General features: G+C 37.0%; 1 protein-coding gene across 1 annotated transcript in view; it reads right to left on the reverse strand.

Moving 5' to 3' along the window:
• Window positions 1-18,203, reverse strand: part of MS3_00011072 (uncharacterized protein) — a gene marked incomplete at both ends in the record, with an annotated part of 74,431 nt that overhangs the window by 45,012 nt on the left and 11,216 nt on the right. The window contains 2 exons of the mRNA XM_051219475.1: window positions 6,082-6,267; window positions 9,039-9,277. Coding sequence (XP_051065781.1) covers window positions 6,082-6,267; window positions 9,039-9,277 — 425 coding nt within the window. The remainder of the gene's footprint in view (window positions 1-6,081; window positions 6,268-9,038; window positions 9,278-18,203) is intronic.

Here is an 18,203-nt window from a genome sequence, read left to right on the forward strand (position 1 = left end):
CCATATTATGGGACTCCTACTTGACAGTGCACATACAAGATCAAGTTTGCGGGATTCGAACCCAAGGCCTTCAGTCTCGTACACAAACGCCTAACCTACTAGACCACTGAGCCGGCCGCTATCCAATGCTCTTAATGCCTAACTTTAAACAATCCACGAAATTACACCACCATGTTCCATTGTACTGAGATAGATAATTGTCTCTACCTAACACGGATTAGTTGCACTAATGATCTAACATCATAATCTCGATTAGCTCATTTACTGAACAAGTATATACCTTCGAAATAATCAACTGATGGATCGATCACATTGTGTTAATAATCATAACAATAATGAACCTAAGAATAGAATACTAAGATTCATAGGCAGGTAAGTCATTCATTATTAAGTCAAATGAAGAATTGAAAAGCTTACAACAACTAAATAATCGAATTACGTGTATATGTGTGTGATATTTTTGTTTGTTTCTTCAATTCAGATGTCTTTCTTTCTATTTCCCATGTTACCTGGTGTTTCCCTCTTGACTCTCCCTTTCCCCCCTCTCTCTCCTTATCTCTTATCCTAGTGACAAGAAATTAATTAAACTAATTGATTGAGTAAATTATGTTCTTTATATGAATACAAAATGGATATTCTATACATTAGCCTTCATCATCATTCTTGTTAGTTGTATACTATCCATAATGAACTATTATACATTCTCTTATATATATATATATATATATATATATATATATATATATATATATATATATATATATATATATATATATATATATGTTAAACATTTACAGGAGAAAAAGAAAACCAAATTAGTGAAATGATTCCTACTTGAATGTAAGAGATACAACATAATGGATGATTGAGTTTTCTAATGTTCTAATCTATATATATATATATATATATATATATATATATATATATATATATATATATACAAACACTCATAAATTTGATCAAGAATGAGTAAGTATCTGTAGTTCAGGTGGATGATTTTTGATGTCGTTTTGTTCTCTTACCTGGATGGTTTAATGGTGAAGTTTTCATCGTTCTTCTAAACAACATCATCGGCACAAACTTGATGTAGAAGTGAAGTGTTCGAAGTTTGTGCTGATGTTGCTATTCAGTAGAAAGCTCCACGATTAAATCATACAGCTTAGAGAACAAAATCCTATCAAAATGAGTATGTATCATTTGATGAAGATCAATTAATTTTAATAGTTGAGATCATGAATCTAGACAACTATAGAAAAGCTGGAAGCACTGGATTAACCGTTTCGTCTTATTGTGGGACTGCTTGGCAGTGCACATCCAAGATTCGAACCTAGGACCTATCAGTCTCGTTTGCGAACACTTAACCTCAAGACTACTGAGCCAGCCGGAATCCAACGGTGTTAATGTCAATCTCTTAGATGTATACCTTATCTGACTAGTTAGTCTTTACAAAAATCATATAGTTTCGTATGTATATAAAATGTACTTGGTACTTAGAGCAGGGGCTATTTGATTTATCAGTTGCTAACAAATGAAGACAGAAACCAACCCGAGTTCTTTTACAATGTACTCGACTATTTGATGATACAATGCTGTTTAATAAAATGTTGGGTTTTAGATGTGACTGACTATTAACAATAAATTTAAAAAGATTAAAAAATGGGTTCGGACGTGTAATCTACTGTTGTCGTTACAGATGGATTTCCTCCCTGAATTTATGATGAGTATACTCTGATATCCCAACTGTTACTGCTACCTTATAATACATTTGATTTGTGTGAAGGATGGAATACTGTTCGGTTGCCCAAACTGAAGCAGTTGATTTTCTCAAGGAGTCATATCTCGAGCCTTTCATCAAAAGTTTAATCCACAACATAGTCCCATGGTATCTGAAGACCAATAATAGGTTCATATACCATATGCATCTTCAGGATCCTAGAGTTTATGGGAACCATTGGTTTAGAATCCAGATTTTCCAACTCCTCTAGCTTGATCCCGTAAATCCCCCAAGCCGGTTAAAGCATCGGACATTCACTATTTGTCCTCTCAATTTCATAAACACTCTCACCACGAGAAGGTAGTTAGTAGGATTTCCCTGTCACTGTCTGTATATACGTGGTCATGTGAGTGCATACGAGAGAGAGAGAGAGAGAGCTGACTATTACCACTCTAGGCCATACAACCTTGTTGATACATATATTTTCCACTGTTCTCTGGAGAAAAGAGAGATAGTTACTACTGAATTAAAACTTTAAATATATTCGAAGATAAAAAGAAATATGATAGGGGTAAGTGTCATTGTAAACATTTGTAGACAAGTACTCTTGAATTACACAAAGAGAAAAGCAAGATTCTCTGATACAACACAGCATGCACCAATCCAGTTACAGTTGAAGGAGAAGATTTGGAAGATGTAAAAACCTTTATATATCTGGGCAGCATCATTGATGAAAACGGTGGATGTGATGCAGATGTGAAAGCGCGAATCGGTAAAGCAAGAGCAGAATATTTACAACTGAAGAACATATGGAACTCAAAGCAACTGTCAACCAACACCAAGGTCAGGATTTCCAATACAAATGTCAAAACAGTTCTACTGTATTGAGGCTGAAACTTGGAGAACTACGAAATCCATCATCCAGAAGATACAGGTGTTTATTAACAGTCTTCTACGCAAAATACTTCAGATCCGTTGGCCGAACACTATTAGCAACAACCAACTGTGGGAAAGAACAAACCAGATCCCAGCGGAGGAAGGAATCAAGAAGCGCTGGAAGTGGATAGAACACACATTGAGGAAAGCACCGAACTGCGTTACAAGACAAGCACTCACATGGAATCCTGGAGGCCAAAGGAGGAGAGGAATACCAAAGAACACATTACTCCGAGAAATGGAGATAGACATGAGAAAAATGAACAAGAATTGGATGGAATTAGAAAAGACGGCCCAGGACAGAGTGGGTTTGAGAATGCTGTTTGGCGACCTATGCTCCATTAAGAGTAACAGGCGTAAGTAAGTAAGTAAGTAACTCTTGAATTACAATAAAACAGCTGTCTAGTTCTCCTTGATCTTTACTGATTGTATAACTAAAATCAATGAATGATGTAGCATATGCTAAATAGATGAACGGTAACTAATCATTATTTAAAGACTCTTTAAACATCTTCACAAGTTGAATGTGTATAAAAAGAGAGATTTTGTAAAAATGTTACATGTTTTGGGGCTGAGAACTGTCTACTGTAATCTTATTCTACAACTGAAGATACCTAACTTCGAAAACGAATGAAAATACGCTAGTTGGCTTCATTTCTTCTTTGCATATTCAAAAGTACAACTTCTGGTGTAGATGAAGTTTATTTCTTTTTGATTGAGATCATAAAATGATTAATTTTAGATCACCATTGAAAACCTGGAAGCACTGGATGGCCGTTTCGTCTTATTGTGGGATTTCTCGGCAGTGCGCATCCACGATCCCGCTCACGGTTAAACATTAACACCGTTGGATGCCGTTTTCTAGAGGTTAGGTTTTCATTAGCGAGACCGATAGGTTCTAGGTTCGAATCTAGCAAGGTGGGGTCATGGATGTTTGCACTGTTGAGTAGTCCCATACTAGAACGTAACGACCATTCAATGCTTTCATGTTTTCAATAGTGGTCTAGCCTTGATCAACTCATGAGTTCAACTATGAAACTGATTACATACATAATTTTACAATATAGAAAGTTACTATCACAGTAATCAATAGGAAGGAAGTACATACATATAAACGAAGTGTATACACATGTGTGTGTGTGTGTGTAAAGCAAGATAGCCATTGGAATGTAACAATTATAAAAGTGATATAACAAGAGTATATTAGTAAAAAGACATCACATAACTGTAATTGAATTAGTTTCATTACAGGAAACAGAAAGTATATAAACTTGAAATCAAGTCATGTTGTTTCTTTATATCTGTCTTATAGGAAACCGGAAGAATGTATTACACTAGTTTGATTTCTTTGTTAATAGAAGGTAATAGTATAGAGATAATTGTTGCTTTCTGTTTATTTTACATAAACTACTATGACAACTTATGAAGGAATGAATATAAGATAAGTATTGTCAATGTAGTAATACCCCTTCCCTCCCCCCCTTGTTCTTAATTGTCTCAATGCATTCTATCAATCTCTCTAAATACATAAATATGGAGTGTATGTATTAGAGTTAATAAGAAAGTTTCACGTAGAACTTCTAAGGATTTATTTGATTTCTGTTGTCAAGTTTTCTTATCCCTTTTTTTCCTCTTTTGTTTTAAAAAAGGGGGAAGAAAAAGAGAAAGAAGTAACTCAGAAGAAATAAGTCATCACATAGTGTATATACTCTGTTGAAATACGTACAGTTGGTTTTGATCGAGTTTTGTTCTCTGAGCTGGATGGTTTAGTCATGGAGCTTTCATCGTTCTTCTAAACGACATCATCAACACAAACTTCTATCTGAAGTCGTTCAGAAAAACAATGAAAGCTCCACGACCAAGCCACTCAGCTCAGAGAACGAAACTCAATCAAAATCATCCACCTAAGCTACAAATCTTCTCCACAGACAGTTGGACAATGTACTCGTTTCTATAGTGTTGTTCCAATCAGATACAAAAAGAAACTTGATAAAGATCCTGATTCATTGTGCTAGAATGATTTGCTTGGATGATATGATTGTAACTGAATTGGTTAATATTTGTAACATGCTTAATAGGAATGGATACCGAATAAAATTCATTGACAAACATATGAAAGAGATGAAAAGAAGGACAAGGGTACCTACTGTTCCGTTCAGTCATTCAGCCAGTTAAAACGTAGAACCAGGCACATAAATGCATCGGTCTAAGTTGCCACACCTCATTAGCACAGCAAGACGAACACTGGATTCATAGAAGCAGTTAACTCAATGGTTTAATATATGAAGGAAAGATTGTATATAAGGACATAGTACAGGAAGAAAGAATTAGTTCGTAGAAAGAAAGATATGAAATAATTTTAGTCTCATAGTTTAAGGAAAGACAAAGTGTTTATACACCTAGGCCATTGTGATCGTTTCTGACCGGTACCATCTAGAGTCTTCAACCATTGGTTACGATATTCATGCGGACTCCAACCAAATAGTCTGCATCTACCAACATGGCTCAGACTAGAAGTTGATCACTTCAAGGACTGATGTCATGTTTTGGTTTGGCCTCGCCTAACTTTATTCCGACCATCCCAACACTAGTCAGCATTGCTCGTCGTGGTAATCGGTGTTCAGGCATACACAACACGTAACCCAAACACCTCAGTCGATGAAGATTCACTCAAAGGTCATCCATAAATGATGATCTCACCATAATAATAATAATGACTATTATTATCATTATAACTTGTTTCAATATGATGTCACATATATTTCTGGTGGAAAATTACAATCCAATGTTTGTTGGCCTCAAAAACCTAACAACCGAAATATAAAATTATGAAAAACCAGTAAACTAGATTAATGAATTAAGCAATAGATTGTATAGGAAAGAAATCCTAACGAGAGAGAGACAGGGAGGGAGAAAGCAAAACTGAAACCGAATTCTGTAAAAGTCTGACATTTACTTTAGAAGATAGGCAAATATTCGGTACAAGAAATGTGTCATAGTGATAATGCTTTGATGTATACCATATATTTTTTCCAGACCACATTGACAATTAAATTGGCCCCAAAATGCTCTGATACAGCCGAGAGTGGGGACAGTTAGCTCTCCCCCCTCAAAATCCTCTCACGTGGATACGTGCATACAACCAGTTACAGGGACGTCCTACTCACTTCCTTCTCGTCACTCGGGTGTTGTTTACCCGGTGCTTTAACCGGGTTGGTGGATACATAGGGTCCATCTAGGTAAGTTGGTGTACATGGGTTCTCCATGATGATCTCGCTTTAACTGACTCATGATCTCAACTATTAAAATTAGTATAATATTCACAAAACCCCTTCTGATCAATATGCATTCCATTGGAATAGAACTAAGCCAAACAAAACAAACACATATAAAATCATCATGGAATATAAAAAAAATTCATCATCACTTACCATCATCATCAATAACATGATTACGATCTTCATGTATAAAATTTATTGAACCATCTTCATCATCTTTGATCATCCATTGGATTTTAGCAGTTGGTATACTTTTTGTTGCGGAACAATTTAAAATTTTGGTTTCATTCGGTTTTATATGAATTAGTTTTGGATTAAGATCTTGAAATGTACCAATTCCTATGAAAAGATATATATATATATATATATATATTGTGAAGATTGTAGCAACTTTAATAGTTGTATTCATGACTTGATCTAAGCTAGAGTACCATTGAAAGTATGGAAGTACTGGATGACCGTTTCATTCTATTATGGAGCTTCTAAGCAGTGTATATTCACGATCTCAAACTCGAGACACAAATCCAGGAACTTTGGTCTCGCACGCAAACTATTAACTTCTAGACCACTGAACCAGCATTTAACGATTGAAGTAAGACATTCGCGAGAGAGATCGAAGGTCATATGTTCGAGTCCTGTTTGTGAGATCGTCGGTGTGCACTACTCAGAAGCTTCATACTAGGATGAAACAGAGATCCAGTGCTTCCAGGTTTTCAGTGGTGTTCTAGCATCAATCGACTCATGATCTCAATCAATAACATGCTACACCACAAGATCAGTAACAAAAGAATTAAAATGATATTAGTATCAATATTAATTAAAAGAATCAAATATCACAAGTATTTCCAGCTGAAGAATACCAAAGAGGACGAAATGTACTCCCTGAAGTGTACTGCCAGCCTCTATTTAACTCTGTTTAAAATACTTGTTATCTGACAGTGATGTCAAGGTGATTTGCACTAGATGCATGTATGCCGAAAGAGACCGATCAGTTTCAGTCCATAGTATCAAGAACGAGAATATTCAAACAACCTTTACAAATGTATTAAAATTCACCCTGTTAAACACACTAGTGGTTATTTGGACCCGGTAATTAAGTAGATAACATAGTGATATTTAAAATGAAGGTTACTGTATTCGATTCCCAGTGTGAACATTAACACTAAGATGCAGATGCATCACCTCATCCTTAATTCTAGAGCTACTCATAATCCAAAGCCGCTAAATTGCAGAATACGGCTCAAATAGAAGGAATAAAGTATTCAGTAATGTTGAATCCTATAAATAAATAGGAGATAAATAGTGAACGTATCCGTACTGTGGTTGATTCTGGGTGATGTTACCCAACGTCTACAATCCCCAAACACATCTATCGTGTGGAAACGAACTAGTTATTCTGTACATAACAACACACTTTAGTTCATTAGTTTATGATTTCATGGACTAATGGGTTGCCTTTAGCATTCTTTTTTCAGTGTACCACTACTTCCGTGAACAATGATCGTCAAGGTAACAAGTAATGTAGCATACATACATACATGGGTTTCAACGTAATCCCAAGTGATGACTACAACTTATAAATGAGACTAATATCTAAGTCATTGATGATAAAAGGCTAAACCTTTTGATAAACAATGATTTTCCCATCTATTTAAAGTTAAAGATTGAAACATGATTACGTCACTTAAGATTTTGTTATTTTATTGATCCGATATCATTAATACTAAAAGTACACTGTAGATAATGATGATGATGTCATGAAGCTTTAAAACAATTGGAATATAAAACTTTTACATTAAAGTACACAGAAACGAACTTTTTGATAGCCCTATCAATGATTACATCATTTGAAACATTATAAATATAAAGATGAAGGTTAAACGATCACACTATATCTCGATTGAAGCTAGACCACCATGGCAAAGCGGGAAGCACTGGACGCCGTTTCGTCCTATCGTGGGACTTCTTACTAGTGAGTATCCATGATCCCGCCGTGCGAGATTCGAACTCAGGACCTATTGATCTCGCGCGCTGACGCTTAACCTCTAGACCACTGAGCCGATCGGCATCCAACGGTGTTAATGTATAATTTCAACTAATCCACGAAGTCGTGCCACTGTCTACCATTGTCGTCAGTGAGTTACTATCTCACAACAGACCCAATTGAACTCCACCAGTCATGGCTTCTCACTAGAACGCCAGGAATTACCTCTTGGAGTCTGTCACTAGTAAGCATATGATGATTGTAATCGGAGGTAGATTTTGTAGATATTTTAGTAATTTAATAGTTGAATTCATGAGTCGATTGAAGGTAGATCATGCATGGATGTTTATGATACTTGTTCATTTTAAATATAATTTATACCATGGAAAATTAACAGAAAATGTGAGAATACTGGATAGTTTTATTGAAATCATAAACCGATTAATGTTAGATCATCAGCGGAAACCTAGAAGCACTAGACGGATGTTTCGTTCTTGTATGGGGCTCCTCAGTAGTGCGTAGCTGCGATACTGAATAAGGGGTTTGGACACAAGAAATTTAGTCTCATATGAACGCCGAACCTCTAGACCACTGAACCGGCATCTGACGGTATTAATGTCTAATCATAATTGGTCATCGAAATAGCACGATTATCTTCTATTGTCTTCGGTGGGTAATTACTTCATGCCCCACACGGTTGAATTCAACTGGTCACAGCCTCTCACTAGAACTCCGAGAATTACTTCTCAAAGCTAGTCACTAGTGAGCATATGTAAGTTTTAAGTTTGGAGTTGTGAAGATCCTTAAATTTCATTGAAATCATGAACTGATAAATGTTAGTCCACCGTCGAGTTGGATGGTTTAGTTTTGGAGCTTTCATTGTTCTTTTGAACGACATCATCAGCACAAACTTCAAGTAGAAAGCTTTCTGTGATGCACGTACATCCAGCTGATGAGTCCCAAGTAAGACGAAACGCTCATCCTGAATTCTATTGCTAGCCACTATCTATCTTTTCTTTTATGATATCAGTTGTTGTTTTTTTATAATTCACGGAACAAAAAGAAGAAGAAGAATTACATATTATGTCATAATGAGCTATCATGCAATCAACTAATTGAAACTTACTTGCCACTTCTAATTTCAATGGAATTGATAAAGCTTTACCAAATGGATTAATAGCAATACATTGATATAATCCAGCTATCAAATGATTTGATATTCGTTGAATACCAAAATACCATAAACCTGATTCATCCATAGAATGTAAGTGATATGAATCATTGGAATGTATTAATTTCTTTGATAACATTGTATTGTATGGCTTAATCCAGTTGGCTTGTTTTCCATTCAATGTCCAATAATACCTAATTAATTATAAAGCAAAAGGGGCAAAACTAGAAATATCTGAGATTGAGTGGATAGATTAAAAGAAGAAAAAAGATCTGTGTTAAACATGGTTCAGTTTAATTGTATTAACATTATGTTGATCGAAACTGCATCCTTTCAATTCAGCATCGAAACGTTTCAGGTTTTTATTTTTGTCTTGTGAATATACAATAGTTGAAAGCTAAGATGATGGTTGGAGATAGTCAACAGGAAACCCTGGATCTAGGTTTCGTGCTACTTGACACTCGTCAGTACGATGACGTGTACCTGTAATCTTGAGGGAACTGATGCTCTTTGACAGATTTGATCTCATGTCACACAGATTCACAGTCATAGACTTTACCACTGAGTTATTCGGTCCGTGACTGACCTCCTGTATGACTAAGATGTATTTAAAATTGATTAATCACTGTGTGGTGATCAATATCATTGTATGTCAGGTCCTTCTTAGTGTAGATCGAATCCTATCGACCAATCAGAAGCAATCAAAAGAAAGTCACATTATCAATCATAGATTGTAAACAATTCATACTACATTTATTAACCCTGTTGGTCATAATAAAAACTGATTGACACCAAAATGGTATATAATAGAACTAGACTGACTGAAAAGTTTGTTTTAAATATAAATTTACATCAACACAAGCCTAATATATATATGAAATGGCGGTCACTTTGCTACATAATGAACTAACCTCCTGTTGTGAAGCAAATTATGAAAAGACTCTAAGAGTGGATAGGGCAGAAGTTAATTGCTTCACAAGGTAAGTCATAACTTAGGGTTTTCAGGACACATAAATATTGGTACAAAGGGGCACCGATCACATATACGACACACAAGTCATTTGATTTGTGTGTGGGCTATGATATTGCCTAGGTGTCCAAACTGAAGCAGGCGGTTTTCTCAAGGAGCCACATCCTGAGACTTTGACCTCAAGGTCTGATCCATAAGGTAGTGGAACAACTTTTGGAGATGTAGTTCCGTGGTAGCCTGTGAACAATAGTTTCATACGCCATTTTTTTCATTTAGGATACTGGAACCTATGTGCACCGTTCGTTTTGAATCAGACTTTTCCAACTCCTCTAAATGAATCCTCCATATCCACTAATCCAGTTAAAGTAGAGGATATTCACTGTTTTTCCTCTCAATTGCGCAAACAACACTTCTATCACGAGAAGGTAGTGAGTAGGAATCCCCTGATAGTTGTTGTTGTTTACGCATGTTCATGTGAGAGCATTTCAAGAAGTAGAGTTGATTCACCCTACCCTCAACCGTACCAGAACATTTGGATCCAAGTAGAATTCGAACTGATATCAACATTTACAACCACATGATCTGATAGTAACCACACTGCTTATTACTCTAACTAGTGCAACACATTATCAATTTCTATATCAGTAATCTACAAATGATTAATAATTAAAAGAACAATAAGTTTAAACACTTTTTATAGCTACATTCCATATAAAATTATGCAACATATGACATAAGTCTAAATATCAGTATAGGGTTGTGGAGATTTTATAAAGATTTTTGATTGAGTGTTAGGATCCGAGAAACATAATGAATGATAACTTTGGGATCCACTTATGGACCAATACTAAACGTATATTTCAATTGTAACTTAACTATGCATATTCATATTTTGCTTATTATGAGCTTTACTTTGACTTATGAACCATTATTATACGTCTTACCATTCTTGAGTTATAACCAGTATATAAATGGCTACCTCCCTCATTCACAGTCACATCTGGGTAATTCTTGTACATATGTTGTTTCCTATTTTATTGGTACGATGTGATCTGTCTGGTTGGTATATAAACCCAGTATGCTTGAAATAAATGATTCATATCACAGAGGCTAAGACTGGTGTTTTGGACTTAACTGGCTGGGCTAGGCGGAAAGCAGGACCAATCAGAACTCTAGACTGCTCGCACGTGTTTACGGATCTTTGATCCGATTGATAAGCCACTGCCCTCTAATAGGCGGTCACAAGTTATAACATTGAGATCATGAATTTATTGATGTTAGACCATCATTGAAAACCTGGAAGCACTAGACGCCCGTTTTGTCCTATTGTAGGACTCCTCAGCAGTACGTATCCATAATCCCGCCTTGCTGGATTCGAACTCAAAGCCTTCATGATCTCATATAACATATAACATAAATTTAAATGTTTAATAGTTTCGAGAGAGAGAAAAACAAGCAAACAAACGAACAATTGAACAATATGGCGGTCTGTTCAAATTTACAAACGCCGCTTAACTATTTCTAATCTTTATTTATTTTAACTCATTAATAATGTCAGTTAATTACAGAATATTGTATTTTGCATGTTATAAAAAAGGCGGGAGCTTTCAACTGATGTCAAAGTGAGTGAGTTAGTTAGTTAGTTAGTAGTATAGTTAGTAGTATAATTGTATTGAAATCATTCACTAATGTATTTGATATCTTTACTATTCTTATTCAATTCATCATAGTCATAAAACAAAAACAGTTCATCAAACTATTGGAATAGAATATGAAGCGGATAATGATAAATGACATTTGATCAGTTCTAATAATAATAATAATCATAATCAGAGATTACGTTTATACCTACATATCTATTTTGGATAGTTACAAGACAGGAATTTCGCAGATTATATATTATATACCGTTGAGTTCCTTACTGTAATCACATATACATACTACTGAATAATACTATTAATAGTAGGAGGAGGAGGAGGGGGAGTCGTAGTAACCAGACAGAGTATCAGGGGAATAAATTAATAGATAGTTCAGTATATAGTAAATATATATTAGCTAAATGGTATTACTTGTTTTCTGTTAAATGTATTCTCTTAAATGTTACTTACTTACTTACTTACTTACTTACACCTGTTACTCCTCGTGAAGGAGCATAGGTCGCTCACCAGCATTCTCCATCCAACCCTGTCCTGGGCAATCCTTTCCAGCTCCTTCCAGTTGTAATTCATCCTTTTCATATCTGCTTCTATTATCCGATGTAATGTGTTCTTTGGCCTTCCTCTTTTCCGCTTCCCTTCAGGATTCCAAGTTAGAGCTTGCCTTGTGATGCAGTTTGACGATTTGCGTAATGTATGTCCTATCCATTTCCATCGTCTTTTCCTAATTTCCTCTTCAGCTGGAAGTTGGTTTGTTCTCTCCCACAGAAGGCTATTGCTGATGGTATCCGGCCAATGGATGTTGAGTATCTTGCGTAGACAGCTATTTATAAATACTTGTACTTTCTTGATTGTGGTTGTTGTAGTTCTCCAAGTTTCAGCTCCATACAGTAGAATTGCCTTGACGTTCGTATTGAAGATTCTCACTTTGATATTGGTTGAAAGTTGTTTTGAGTTCCATATGTTCTTCAATTGTAGGAATGCGGCCCTTGCTTTGCCAATCCTCGCCTTTACGTCTGCATCTGAACCTCCATGTCTATCGACGATGCTTCCCAGATATGTGAAGGATTCTACATCTTCCAGAGTTTCGCCATCAAGGGTGATTGGATTGCTGTTCTCCGCTTTGAATTTGAGGACCTTGGTTTTCCCTTTGTGTATGCTGAGGCCTACTGATGCAGAGACTCCTGCTACATTGGCTGTCTTTATCTGAATCTGTTCACGTGTACGTGATAGGAGGGCTAGGTCATCTGCGAAGTCCAGATCGTCTAATTGGTTCTGAGCTGTCCATTGTATTCCGTGTTTTCCTTCAGATGTCGAGGTCTTCATAATCCAGTCGACCACCAGAAGAAAGAGGAATGGAGAGAGTAAACAGCCTTGTCTGACTCCGGTCCTTACTTGGAATGCATCTGTCAGCTGTCCTCCATGCACTACTTTGCACTGTAGTCCGTCGTATGAGTTCCGGATAATGTTGACAATCTTCTCAGGAACTCCGTAGTGTCGAAGAAGTTTCCATAATGTCCTCCTATCTACACTGTCGAATGCCTTTTCATAATCAATGAAGTTGATGTATAGTGACGAGTTCCACTCAACTGATTGTTCGACGATGATCCGTAGTGTTGCAATTTGGTCTGTGCACGACCGATCCTTTCGGAATCCAGCTTGTTGATCTCGAAGTTGGGCATCTACTGCATCCTTCATCCGGTTCAGCAACACCCTGTTGAAGACTTTCCCTGGTATTGACAGTAGTGTAATGCCTCTGTAGTTTTCACATTTGCTCAGATCTCCTTTCTTTGGAATCTTGATGAGGTGTCCTTCTTTCCAGTCCATCGGCACTTGTTCCTCCTCCCAAATCTTTTTGAATAGAGGGTAAAGCATGCTTGTGGTTACTTCGACGTCTGATTTCAGTGCTTCAGCTGGTATGTTGTCGGGTCCTGCTGCTTTCCCGTTCTTGATTTGTCTGACGGCCATTCTAATTTCTTCCGTCGTTGGTGGGTTGACATCTATAGGAAGATCTGTGTGTGCTGCTTCGATGTTCGGTGGATTCATTGGAGCCGGTCTATTCAGGAGTTCCTCGAAGTATTCTACCCATCTGTTTCGCTGTTGTTGAATTTCAGTGATTGGCTTGCCTTCTTTGTCTTTGACCGGCCTCTCTGGTTTATTGTATTTCCCTGATAGTTTCTTCGTTGTATCGTAGAGCTGTTTCATATTTCCTTCTCTAGCAGCTTTTTCTGCCGTCGTTGCTAATTCTTCCACGTATTTCTTCCTGTCGGCTCTAATGCTCCTTTTCACTTGCTTGTTTGCTTCTATGTATTCAGCTTGTGCTTGGACTTTCTCTGCTCGTGTTCGGCTGTTGTTAATTGCTGTCTTCTTGTTCTTCCTATCTTTGATCTTGTCCAGTGTTTCTATAGAGATCCATTCCTTATGATGGTGTTTCTTTAGGCCCAGAACCTCTTGACACGTTGAAGTCAATGTTTCTTTGATGCCTTTCCAGTTGTCCTCCATGGTAGTTTCTTCTTCCTTCAGTAGATCTTGAAAGGCTTGGAATCTGTTGTTGAGAGCTATCTTGAATTCATTGAGTTTGTCAGTATCTCGAAGGAAGGCTGTATTGAACCTTTGTATTGCTGTTTGTCCACTTGTCCAGTTCTTTTTAGCTTCAGTTTTAAATTGGCTACAACTAGGTGGTGATCTGAAGCTACGTCAGCTCCTCTCCTGGTTCTCACATCTTCCATTGTCCTTCGGAATTTCTTGTTGATGCAAATATGGTCTATCTGGTTCTCTGTAGTGTGGTCTGGTGAGATCCATGTAGCCTTGTGTATACGTTTGTGTGGAAATATTGTGCCTCCTATGACTAATTTGTTGAATGCACACAAATTTGCAAATCTTTCTCCATTTTCGTTCCTCTCTCCCAGTCCATGTCGTCCCATAATATCTTCATATCCAGTGTTGTCTATTCCGACCTTGGCATTTAGATCTCCCATCAGAATGGTGAGGTCCTTTCTTGAGCATTTCTCTATGATTGACTGCAGCCGCTCGTAGAATTGATCTTTAATGTCGTCGTTGCTATCATTGGTGGGTGCATAACATTGGATAATATTCATTAAGATCCCCTCCTTCTTTGTTTTGAATGATGCTTTGATGATTCTGGATCCGTGAGATTCCCATCCTACAAGTGCATTTCGTGCTACTTTGGACAGCATAAGAGCAACTCCCTGTGTGTGTGGAGCATTTTCCTCTTCGTGACCGGAGTATAGCAGCATCTCTCCCGTAGCTAGCCTTTTCTGTCCAGCTTGGGTCCAGTGGGTTTCGCTGATTCCCAGTACTGCCAAGTTGTATCTCCTCATTTCCGTTGCTATTTGGCTGGTCTTCCCGGTTTCCCACATTGTTCTAACGTTCCATGTACCTATAAAAATTTTTGCTCTGGTTGTTAGAAGGGGCATCGGCCTTGTGGCTTCCGAAGGAATTCGGCTTTCATCATGAAGCGTCATAATTCTTCTAAATGAAGACCTTCTAACTCTCAGGGCAGAGTTAAAATGGTTTGAATTATTTTTTCTGGTAAGCGCGTTTTTTAGCGAGTTAGTTTTCTACGGGATGGGGACGCTAACCCCATGCCCAACCCTCCTCCTTTACCCGGGCTTGGGACCGGCAGTAACTCTAGAAGAGCTACAGGCGGAGTTTCTCTTAAATGTTATGTATGTCAAATTGACTAAAATATCATAGAATTTCTCAGTTGTAATAATGAATTATGTTTAATTTTGCATGTGCTCACGAATCCTCGTGGTATGGCGGAGGGTGGGGAAAGTTAGCTCTCTCTCTCTCTTGGAATGCTTTCACATGGACAAGAGTATATATTTACTATCAAGGTAGTCCTACTCACTAACGTCTTGCTGCCGGAATGTTGTTTACAAAATTGAGAGGACCCGGTTGGTGGATATGGAGAAGCCATCTAGGGTGAGTTAGAAAATTTTAATTCCAAACCAATGGTGCATACTAACTCGAACAAAAGGTATATGAACCTATTGTTGGTCATCGGCTACCATGGAACTACATTTCCATAAGTTTTTCCACTGCATTGTGAGTCAGACATTCCGGGTCGAAGTCTCGTGCTGTGGCCCCTTTTGAAAACCATCTGTTTTGCTCTGGGTACCTATGCAGTATCATGGAACATACACAAATCAAGCAAGTTGTGTGGTGCATATGTATCCGGTGCCTTCTTGTTCCAATGTTTATGTGTTTAACTAAATAAATCTTGCATGTAAATATTATAAACTTGTTTGATAACAACACAAATGAAATAAGTGTTTATTTTAAATGGATTAGTTGCTGTTAGTCTTCTCCACTGTCTTTTTAATATTTATAATGATAAGTGTTATTATGAGCAAAGATGGATAGTGACTAGTAGTGGAATCCAGTATGCGTGTTTCGTCACACTCGAGACTCTTCAGCTCGATGTACCTTTATCTCTGAATTGATGTTCACTCTGACACTCGAACCTAGTAACATTCGTTTCGAACGCCATCATATGATCGATTTAGCTACTGAGTGTTGATGCCACTTGCTTGTGCAATGGGGTGAAGTTTAAATTCATTTAGTATTGTTTGATATGAATATTACCATTGATATTTAGGATGGCAATTGATCAGTCTTTCTTTTATTTGCATATGTACATACTGTGAGGATTGCCTTGATATTGCCTTAATTCATAAGCATTATAAACATAGATGGATAGTGGCTAGTAGTGGAATCCAGCACGCTTGTTTCATCCTATTTCGGACCCGTCAACTGGATTTACCTGGATCTCAAATTTGATGTTCACTCTTTGCTTAGAATGCTTTTGAATTAGGTAATATAGAGACAGTATGCACATATGCCAATAAGAGACTGATCAATTGCCATCCTAAACAACATTGGGAATATTCAAAACAAACAATACTAAGTTGAATTTATGAGTGTTATTAGTTTGTAATGTGAAAAATGGAATAAACCTCTTCAGTGGCTTATTTAATCGTAGATTTGAAATTCAAGCTATTTATTATGATTAAACTCACTGGGTAATATTACTATCACTCATACAAGCGGGATTCGAAGTCAAATACCTAACTAACTGGACTAGATATTAGGATTCTTGAAATTTCGAACATAGTTTAAGTTTTTTTAATGATATCATGAACGGATTGATGTTAGACCACCGTTGGAAACCTGGAAGCACTGGATGGCCGTTTCGTCCTATCGTGAAACTCCTCATCAGTGCGCATCTACGATCCCGCATCGTGAGATTTGAACCCAGAATCTATCAGTCTCATGCCAAAATCCATGACCTGTTATCGTAAATCTGACTGGTTCGTTCATAAATTATAGTCTCCTTCTAAAAATCCTTGAGATTGATAAACAATTATCTTCACAGTTGAACTCACGAGTCGATCTAAGCTAGGCCACCACTGAACACCTAGAATCGCCATATAACTTATAATTATAGTGCAACTTGTAATACCAAGCCCTAATCCTTGTTCATTGGTTTACTACAATAAATAATTCAAGAAGTCACAGATCATCAAGTCTGTCTCTATGTAATTTTAATACTTCAGATTATTTACTAATTTATACCTAAATACCTTATGAAAAAGAATCAAACATGGGTTCGAATCCCGCGGATGCGCACTGCTGAGGAGTCTCACAATAGGGCGAAACGGCCATCTAGTGCTTCCAGATTTTCAGTGGCGGTCTGACATTAATCGGCTCATGATCTCAATCAACAAATTAATAATTCATTGAGAAGAAAATTGTCCTTCCAACAAAATCATTTGCTTATAAATAGGGATTTCAATCAGAATGAGGATTTGTGCAGATCGTAGTCATCTTAATAGTCGAATCCGTGAGTTGAATCTTCTCAGTAGTGCACATCCACGATCTCGAACCAAAGAGACTCGAATCCAAGACCTTCTGGTCTCATGTGCGCACGCTCAACTTCTAGACCACTGAACTGGCCTCCAGTAGTGTTAATGTCTAAATTCAATTAATTCATGATCATGCCTAACCCTTCATCCATTAGCACAATCGGATGTCGGCTCAGTGATCTAGAAGATAAGCGTTAGCGCGTGTGGCTAATGGTCTTGGGTTCGAGCCCTACATGCAGAATGGTGGATGTGAACTGCTGAGGAGTCCCATACTAAGACGAAACAGTCATTAGGCTCTTTCAAGTTTAAATATATACATTATATTTATCTTGACAATAGTTGCATAGTTGATAAAATCAATTCATTGTAACCTTCATGGAACCTTACAAATCCTATTAGCTAAATTTTATTATTAGAAATTCAAAGATACAAATCAAAATTGTTTCATCAACATAAGGAGGTTTATGTATGAGGTTTTGTTAGGATTTTTTTCAGTTTTTAGTTAATATTCATTTTAGTCAGACGTTTATTAAGGTACTATAAAGAAATGAAATTGGATGACCCATGTTTTTCATTATAAACCGGTCGAATTAGGAAATGTCAA

Source organism: Schistosoma haematobium, chromosome 6 (genome assembly GCF_000699445.3).
Source record: "Schistosoma haematobium chromosome 6, whole genome shotgun sequence".
NCBI classification, from domain to species: domain Eukaryota; kingdom Metazoa; phylum Platyhelminthes; class Trematoda; order Strigeidida; family Schistosomatidae; genus Schistosoma; species Schistosoma haematobium.